The sequence below is a fragment of the Chaetodon auriga genome, chromosome 6 (assembly GCF_051107435.1).
Source record: "Chaetodon auriga isolate fChaAug3 chromosome 6, fChaAug3.hap1, whole genome shotgun sequence".
Classification (NCBI taxonomy): Eukaryota; Metazoa; Chordata; class Actinopteri; order Chaetodontiformes; family Chaetodontidae; genus Chaetodon; species Chaetodon auriga.
The window spans coordinates 15,882,007-15,891,920 of record NC_135079.1 but is presented as its reverse complement, the minus strand read 5'-3'; the positions used below and the strand labels follow the sequence as shown (position 1 = coordinate 15,891,920).

At 42.7% G+C, this 9,914-nt stretch overlaps 1 protein-coding gene across 1 annotated transcript; it reads left to right on the top strand.

Moving 5' to 3' along the window:
• The first annotated feature begins 246 nt into the window (after window positions 1-246).
• On the top strand, window positions 247-8,744 carry LOC143321941 (guanine nucleotide-binding protein G(i) subunit alpha-1). The gene is made up of 9 exons (XM_076732702.1): window positions 247-759; window positions 4,007-4,049; window positions 4,433-4,574; window positions 5,524-5,681; window positions 5,797-5,925; window positions 6,514-6,643; window positions 6,728-6,881; window positions 7,827-8,019; window positions 8,114-8,744. Exons 1-8 carry the CDS (start codon window positions 642-644, stop codon window positions 8,015-8,017), a joined length of 1,065 nt encoding a protein of 354 aa, XP_076588817.1. The 5' UTR covers window positions 247-641; the 3' UTR covers window positions 8,018-8,019; window positions 8,114-8,744.
• Window positions 8,745-9,914: the final 1,170 nt, after the last annotated feature.

Genomic DNA, 9,914 nt, shown 5'->3' with positions numbered 1-9,914 from the left:
TACTGAAATAAAATGATGAGCTTTTGAGTCAAAGTATTCAATTAGTCATATTTTTTTAATCTTTGACTTTGACATAAGTCAGAATTTTCATTATTTCAGAATTTTGACAAAATATTTTTGCCTGTACCGTGCCTAACTTTTCGTGTATTTTTGTTTTTCTTGGAGAAACTGGTTTTCTACACTAATCACAGCCTAAAACGAAGAAGAAGCCTCAATTTTTGAAAGAAGCTTGTTGCTCTGCCACGCATGCGCAGTTCACAGGTACGTGCGAAGAACAGGAAGCGAACATTTTCAGACTCCGACGCAGATGCTGGCGTCTACTCCCTTCTCTCCGTGAATGATTCTGCCTGTGCTCGACTCCCTTTGCCTAATTGAAACGCGAGCAGGAGGTCCACTTATTGTGAAAGCCGCGCTTTGTGGTTAACTAACTACAATATTTTAGACATCTCGGCCGTGAGATCGGGAGCTTGAGTCCGAAGCAAGGGCGTGTTTGAATCGCAAGGGTTGGAGACGGGCTGCCTCCTCCTCCTCACTGGATGCTAGCTCGGTAGCCTTTGCATGTCGTTGCACGCCTAGTTAAAAGTTGTGTTTTAGTCTGCATATTTTTTTATTTATTTATTCGGAGGCAAGGTTAGGAGAAGATGGGATGTACTCTGAGCACGGACGACAAGGCGGCGCAGGAGAGGAGCAAGATGATCGACAGGAATCTGCGGGACGACGGAGAAAAAGCTGCCCGGGAGGTCAAGCTGCTGCTGCTCGGTGAGAGAAAGATGGATGGACGGGGTGTCGGTTTATTTGATGGGGTGGGACCCTCCTCCTGTCCACTGCCTGAAGCAAACTTGTAGTAACCCGTTAGCTTTTAAAATGTGTGTTTATATCAGCGAAAATCAAATCAAATGTAGCTGCGTTAACGCTGAATAACTTGACGGGTTTGCCTTTATGAAACAAACAAGTGGTATGGTATGAGTTTGAGTCGTTTCGGGGATTTATATGAATGGCACGGTGGCGGTGTAGTTAGCTGAAAAAAGTTGGAGGTGTTGTCTTTTTCTCTTCGGCGAATTAAATCAGTTGAGTCGTTTACTTAAGTACTTATCAGTTCGCTGTGATTAAGTTTTGCTCCCGCCAGCCGCAAAGTAGCAGCACTAAGTCTGTAAGCTAATTTAGCTAAGCGATTAGCTGCTTAGCTAACGCTCGGTTAGCCAACAGCGCTAGCTTGAATTAGTTAGCTCAACAAAGCTCAACCTCGGCCAGCATCCGAGGGGTTATCTTTGAACAGGCCTGTCCGTCATAAGTGTCCGTACTGTTGTCTTAAGTGTTTCAGGCTGCCTTCATTATGTCAATTTAAATACAGTAGCTGGCTATCTTCCTGTTTCTCAGCCATCAATCCCACAAAATAAACGCTAACATTAACGTACTTCAGGCCGAGTGACACAGATTGGGGGAAACTTATATTTTTAACATGAATGTCCGTCCACGTGAACCCTGGCGTCTGCGGGAATATAAACGAATTACTGTAAGTAGTGGGTGTAGAGGTAATGCAAGAAATGCTGCTCAACTAGTCTGAGTGTTTCTGTTAACTGTAACATTAGACCTGGTAGGCTTGTAAAAAGGGAGTTACACAAAGTTAAAAAAAAAAAAAAAAAAAAATCAAAAAATCCTTTTGTTAATGATGTAATAATATTTTGTGTCACTCGTGGTGATTTCATTCTCTGTATTATCCAAAATGAGGTTAGCTGACAGGGTGATTGAGGGAATGATCATTTGAATGTGGTGGGCAAGCAGGCAGAGGCTTGCACTCTCGTTTCCATGAGCCAAAACAAGGGAAGACATCACTGAACTGTGACACAGCCTGTAAGGTTGAGACATCATACAGGATGATATGACGTGTTTCAGATGATATCCACGTTCGCATCCCTGTATCAGTGTCACATTGCAGTTTTATCTGGAAATGTTTCATCGTTTCAGGGAAAGCTGCCACACCTGTTCTCAGTTCTTGCCATTAGCAGTAGGTAATGACCACGGCTGGTTGTCTCAGTCAGGAAAAGACAGGAAAGAGGTTGCATAGCAACTTCTGCAGCCCGGTTGACCTCAATAAGCATCTGTGGCAACTGTATACACACAACAGAGACAGCTAGTACATGCTAACTGGATTTCTTCCTGGACCATGCAATATACAAGCTACTGTCCAAAGTGCAACAGGATTGTGCATCTTTGTAGTTGATCTCTGCACAGGCAGGCCAGTGTGCCGTTCAGGTGTCCGACATGTGACTTGACCACAGTCGCAGACACTGTGCTTTGCTCAGCTGCATCAGTCGGTTCTTGTGTGTTTGTGCGTCATTTGAGATGGACCTGATTTGAATTTTTCGTGGCATGTTTTTTTTTTTTTCCCCTTTCCTGTCACGATTCCCACAAGCACCTGCATGAAATATCTGGGATTGGTTTGGGGATTTGATGTCTGGTGGGGGAAATAAACATATGTCTTTGAACACATGGATGTAATTCACTTCCACGTTTGTGACATTGGATGTGTTTTTTTACTTTTTACTGTTTTTACTGCTTGCAAGCAAGACAAAGAAATATGCAGCTTTGCCTCACATGCTTATTGCAGTTTGCTGCTCTGTCAGGCGTCCCACCGGGGGTGTTTGCATTAATGCAGCAATCTGCGGATGACATGCTCTTGAGACAAGAGTTTTGAGTGGGAGTACTGCCTCAGATGTAGACTCTGCTCTCAACAAGAACAAATGCAAATCATAAGATTGATCTTTGTTCATGTGAGGCGGCACTTTCTTGTACAGAAACAGAAAAAGCAGCAAAGGAGAGATGCACGCCCAGTGTTTATTGGCCTGAGGGAAATGCGTGTTCCCTGCTCCGGCCAGTGTAGCCCCAGCAAACATCCTAGCTCTGTGACATATTTGAACCATTTTAGTTCTTCCACTTTCTCCCATAATTGCATCCCTTAAGCCCTTCAATTGTGAGCAGCCCAGTGAGGTGCAGGAGTGTGTTCAGAAATTAAATTAAACTGTTATGATGTTTACAGTAATATTAGCTCTGTGTGGTGTGTGGCTCTTTATCATATGGGACGATGAATTGGTGAACAGTTCTCCTCACTGGGGAACTGAGAGTCCCTGCAGAGGTACAGTAATTAAAATGTTGTGTGCTCAGCTGAAAACATGCCTGTATCTCAGAGGGAGCGAGAGAACCGTATGAGAGCCACAGTTCTTTGGCTAATTCAAACGGATCACAGATCTTCACCATTACATGTTTCATATCACTCTTATTTTACATAACTTTTTGCCTTTAAGGCTGTGATGACATCATACTGCCTCATGTAGCACTGAGTAGTGGTCTCACACAAATCAAATGGTCCATATGAGATGCATCTGACAGCTCCAGAGTCCAACCAGCCAGTCTGATGCAGCATGAGTGTCTAACCCAGGGATGTTTAAGCAGTTTATAATCTCATTGCCGGGAGGATCCAGTTGATTAATCCAATTGCACTGTGACCTGGCTAAACTGGGCCTTAGACACTTCTACACTGCATTCTGTGACAGTGGAGCTTCTGATACCCAGCAGGTTAAAGTTAACACATTTAAAAATATATATATATTTGGCAGAGATTGGTCTTTTGTTCTGGGTGGGAGATTTAATCTGCCATCATAACCCATTAATTTAGCATCCTATGTATGCTTGATGTGGTCTGACAGTAGGCCTGCACAGTGTAAATTGAGGTTGTACTTTTTATAGATTAAAGGAAATAATTTTCACAGATTTTGAGAGAGTAGTAAAGCAAAACCTTGGACAGAAATGAAAAGATAAATGAAGCTTCATGTTAGAGCAAACCCTTCATTCAACACAAAATATGTCAAATAAAAAGCTCACACTCGTCTACAATTAACTTTTTGGGGGGTATTGGGAAAACGGTACCTACTCCTCTGTGTTGTTTATACTTGAAATAATTAACATCATGAAACTGTATCAACTGTAATTAGAGTTTTTTCTGTTTCAGGTGCTGGAGAGTCTGGAAAAAGTACAATTGTTAAACAGATGAAGTAAGTGTGGATGGATTGTCAACATCACATATAAGAACGCACAAATCATGGCGAGTGATCGTTTACAGCCCACGGCAGTGTTTTAATCCCTTAGACTAACGTTAGACTGAATAGACACACTAACCTAATTATCATCATCATCTTGCATCATCACTGGCAAGTTTTATGGTGAATTACTGTAATTGTGTTTAATCCTTTAAAAGTGAAGCATTGCGTTATTAAAGTAGTGTACACTAGATTTTTAGTAACTGTGTGGTTTGCCCAAAGACACAACACTGCCGTTCTCAGACGATGCCAGTCCAGCACAAAAGTCTATTTAATGAACAAATCAGCAATAAAGTTACTTGGGAGACAAGTGCTAATGCGCTTTCTTTGTGTGCCAGGATCATCCACGAAGCGGGCTACTCAGAGGAGGAGTGCAAGCAGTACAAGGCCGTGGTCTACAGCAACACCATCCAGTCCATTATCGCCATCATCAGAGCGATGGGACGCCTGAAGATTGATTTTGCAGATGCAGCTAGAGCGGTGAGCGAAGGAAAACAAAGCTGGCATTTCCGCTATACTTGGGATATTCCAGGTTGTATTTCTGTCCAGATATTTAGCTCGGTGCTATAAGGGAAACGACTATTTAGTCATATGTCATCCTTCACTGCGGGGCAGTTGTTTTTCTCAGTCCCTTCTCTGCAGCAGGTCAGATAGAGCTTGTAGGGCTTAAGTATCACATTCATAGCGTCTCAGTACATCAGAGGCTTACAGACATGTGGGTCCTTCAGCTGATTTGGTCACTGTGCTGATCAGGTCACTTTAAAGTACTTGTTCGTGGATAGAAGAGCCGCCTGTCAACAGCAGTGATGATAACATTTCAGTTTTCCTTGACATTTGCAGGCTTTGTGCTCATTGGTATTTTTTTTTTTTTCTTTTTTCTAAACAGAATCTTGTTTCATTTTTGTGAATCCGTCTTTTTTCCTGGCATAACAAGAGGCTTAGTCATTGCCTCAGCGTGACTGGCCTGGCTCTGCCATCGTGATCAATTTCACACCCAAAGCTTTTCTTCCTTGATTTCGTTTGGCTTTTGACATCACATTTTAAAGTGTCAAGACTGAAAGGACTGGAGCAGACGAGTAACTTGTCATTTTCAATTCATCGCTAACATTGTTTCCAAACAGGCGTGTTGTTCTCTGTCATTTCATGAAAAAATGACTGCAGATCCAAATTCAGTTAATTAAGATTAATACGTTATTTGACCAAATCTAATCTAATTTTGCCATGATACAACAAATGTACAAAACAATTATCCTAAATCTTTGTTTATTTTGACATTAAGTGAACTGTCAACATTCATCTGCGAAATTTCAGCATTTTGTAAAGAGCTGTGCAACCGAACAGTACACACACATTACAAGCAAAATTGCTGTATATTTGTTTGAAATGATTGTGGATTCTGACTTTAATTGGAGGGGCTTTGTCTCGGTAGGATGATGCACGGCAGCTGTTTGTGCTTGCGGGTTCAGCTGAAGAGGGCTTCATGACAGGCGAGCTCGCCGGGGTCATCCAGCGGCTGTGGAAAGACGGAGGAGTTCAGGCCTGCTTCAGCCGCTCCCGAGAGTACCAGCTCAACGACTCTGCCGCATAGTGAGTTGGTTGCTTGACTCATATGCAGGAACTAGTTTCGGACTGTACTTGGCACGTTACTCTTTAAGCGTGGTGCTAATCTTTCTGTCTCCTGTTGACCTCTGTCTTCCTAAAGTTACCTGAACGACTTGGACAGGATATCCCACGGCGCTTACGTGCCCACCCAGCAGGATGTGCTGAGGACCAGAGTCAAAACTACTGGTATTGTGGAAACACACTTCACTTTCAAGGACCTGCACTTCAAGTGAGTTCAACCACTGCGAGTTTGTCCAGTCATTTAACTGTATTTACATGCTGACCGGTGGTGCTCTCTGCCAGTCCGGCTCCATAGCCCTGAGTCGCCGCCCACATCAGCGATTTGTTCAGTAATTCAAATGAGGCCTGCTGTTGTCACCATGGGTCTGAGAAACAGTCAACCAGTCCGAGTTTAGTAGGCGGGATTACATGACAGACATGGATGAGATGGACTCAGCTGGTTTTGTAAGTCCATGGGCAGAAATAACTTGTCAATTTACTTTTTCTTTTCACCCGTGCTCTCGCAGCCTCCATGTGGACTGAAAATGACATCAGCAGGACAGATACATCACTCGCAGCTGATGTCAGATTATCAGGCTTGCTCTATTCATTTTGCACTCCAAACTTTCTTTGACTGAGTAGTTTTATTAACATTACTACAAACAAATCGCTTACAGACACTGAACATACCCATGTCTCAACTCAAGTGCATCGTGTGAGTTGATTGTTGTGAAGTGCTCTAACAGCAGCAGAAACGCGTGGCCAAGGATGCTCCTACTAACACACCAAACACTGTGCATCTGTGATCTTTCTGCAGGATGTTTGATGTGGGCGGACAGAGATCAGAGAGGAAGAAGTGGATCCATTGTTTTGAAGGAGTCACCGCCATCATCTTCTGTGTGGCTCTGAGTGACTATGACCTGGTGCTGGCTGAGGATGAGGAGATGGTAAGAGCTTTCTGACACTTTTTAAAATTCAGCCCGCACAGCCTCTCTGGTTGGTCACCGTTGCGTGTGTCTCCTCTCATTCAGAACCGAATGCACGAGAGCATGAAGCTGTTTGATTCTATCTGCAACAACAAGTGGTTCACAGACACCTCCATCATCCTCTTCCTCAACAAGAAAGACCTGTTTGAGGAAAAGATCAAAAAGAGCCCTCTCACAATCTGCTACCCAGAATATGCAGGTGACAGACACACACACACACACACACACACACACACGCAAACACTTGTATGCAGAGCAGGTGCGTTGTATATGTAAGTATTAAGCATTGAGCTTATGAGTCACACAGTCTTGACTCAAGGCCTTTAAATTATTATTACAATCCAACAAGGTCATTTAAATCATACATTATGTTTTACAGGTCTTAATGTGCTCAGTGGATTTCATTCAGGGAGCCTGACGGTGAATACGTTCAAAGCAACCTGTAGTCTAAAATTGTTTTCCTAATGCACGTGCCATCACCATCATTTTAATAATGCTATGAACACATACACATCTACACATAGAGTGTGTTTTTTTTTAACGATGTTTGGTTTTTATACTCCTGAGCTGAGCTCCAGAGCGTACTTGCTCACATTCAGTCATCCGTTTCTTAAGCACACACAGTCTGTCGGCCCCTTGTTGCCACTCAAAGGCGTGGCAGTCTCTACAGATGACACACAGATATTTCTTTATCCTCCTCCTGCTCTGCTCTGCTCTGTGTGGGCTGCTTCATGCGTATATCAACGTGTCCTTGTCAGGGTCACCAATAATTGTGTCCAACACAATCTAAGATGATTACACACAAATTTTGTTTATTATCCTATAAACTGTAAAGAACAATGTTTACATGTGAGTCACTTTCAGAGATCACACTTGTGTAAAATAGTAAGCTTGTTAGCTTCCTCTTTAGCTGTTCCCCCAGTAATGAATCTCACCACTGTCAGATGAAACAGATAAAAAAAAAGGGCAGCTCAGTGCCGGTAAAGCTACTCTGAAGGCTGCAGGTTGAACTCCCGTATTACTCAATACCTCTTGTATAATTTATTTATTTTTGCAATTTTACAGTGAAACAGTCTCAGATTTCATTTGTTATTCTTTTTTTTTTCCCTCCTAACTGTGTCCTCTTTGCCTCCGCCTCCATCAGGCTCCAACACCTACGAGGAGGCAGCAGCTTACATTCAGTGCCAGTTTGAGGACCTGAACAAGAGAAAGGACACCAAGGAGATCTACACCCACTTCACCTGTGCCACCGACACCAAGAACGTGCAGTTTGTGTTCGATGCCGTCACCGACGTCATCATCAAGAACAACCTGAAGGACTGCGGCCTTTTCTAAAGGTAACGCCCGCGGCTTCCAGGGCGAGCTGTTGCGGTCTGTCACCTTCCTCTCCTCTAATCGAGGTGTCTGTGTTGTGCTCTTCTTTCTGTTCAGGCAGCGCGGCGGCCGGCTTACCAAATGACTTTGTTCAAGGGGACTCTGACTGGAGGGAACTTCGTGGAGCCTGCTGAGAATGTCACTTTTAATCTCTTATTAACTTATGTTCATCTCTAAAAGTTTTAAGACTGTGTGTAGAAAAAACATTTTGTGTAAAGTATTTGTACAACAGTCTATGGCCTGGGATTTTTCACAGTTTTTAAAATGTTCCTGTTTTACCTTATTATCATTATTTTCATTTTTTTTTATATGAAAAGGGGGGCCTTGACTTTTTTTCCTTTTTCTTTTTTTTGTCCATGAATGAACACTTTTTGTCTTCTGTCCGTAGGTGCTTGTGCCTTGCATGCCTTAGTTGCAGTGTTTTCTTTTTGTTGAGTTAGACGTTAGGTTTATGTAGACATGTTTCTTTCTCATTATTTCATCGTCGCATCATTTTTGCCTCCTTGGACAAACCAAGCAAGACCAAGTCACTCTGTAGACCAATTCACTCTGACTCTGACATACTGTGAGAGCTGCATGTAAACTTTTTTGGACGTGTGGTTTGCATGTGCGCTGCGAGTGGGAGCTTTTGTTTTAATTGAGACCAAAAGCCTGTGTGTGTATGTGTGTTTGTGTGTGTGTGTGTGTGCGTGAATGTGTGAACAAAATAAAACAAAGGGACTTTATTCCTCTACTTGCCATCCTCTTTCAAAGTTTTATTTTTCTAACAACCCAAAAAAAAGCTATTCTGTCCAATTACTGCGCGCGCGTTGTTTGTGCGCCGCTACAAACTGTAACATTCCTGATTGAATCATGAAGCAAAGAGAAGCTTTGAACAGAGGATGCCAATGGCGGCCTTGTAGCAGGCAGCAGGACCATATGTAGATCTGTGTTCGGTGCAGAGACAGGCAGACAGGTGGCTGAGTACAAGTGCACTGTTATTGATCCTGATCTGTGGTGGTTTCAAGTTACATATCCCCCCTAGACCCCAACCCTCTGTTTTCATTGGACGGGCACATTAGTGGACTAATCTCCATGATTTTGCTAATAAAAGAGCTGCTGTGGTAAAACCACGGCAACTTATGCAAGAAACACTTGTTTCTCCTGTCTTTTTTTTGTGTGTGTGTGAATGCTTCGGTTTCTTCTAACAGGAAAATAATGAAAATTAGTGTCATTTTCTCTTCGTTGATCAAAACTAATCGATTACAGTACCTTTTTTCACAATGAAATCCTGAAGTCAAGCCTCAAACATTCGCTGGTTCCAGCTTCTCTATGGGAGAATTTGCATTTTTTTTGTTTTGTTTTGTAAATGTAATATATTTGGGTTTTTGAAAAGTGAAAGTCATTCAGCCTTGGGACATTTACAACTATAGAAAGCAGCTTTTCTTGAGGTCTTTGTCTTATTTTTGGGCACAGTGAGCAGCAGAAAGTCTGTGGAGCTGAGAGATCTACCATGTTCAAAGCTCACTGGCCGACTGTGTGATGCTGTGCAGATCGTCCTCGTGCAGCCGAAGACTGCCAGAGAATGCTGTTGCCATGAGGGGGCGTACTTGGGCTGCACCAATGTTTAGGTAGGTGGTCTGTGTCAAAGTAACATCCACAGGAATGTTATTAACTTCATCTGTCAGTGGTTTTAATGGTGTGGATCATCAGTGCATCTTTGCATCCTGAGAAGGTTTAATAGTAGATAAAGTATCTGAAAGGTCCCCTCTGTGTTCAAAGACATACAAAAATAATCTGTCCAATGGAAACACGGGGTTGGGGTCTAATGGTGATATGTAACAAATCATTAATCAGAGCAGAGTATTTTTGTATGTCT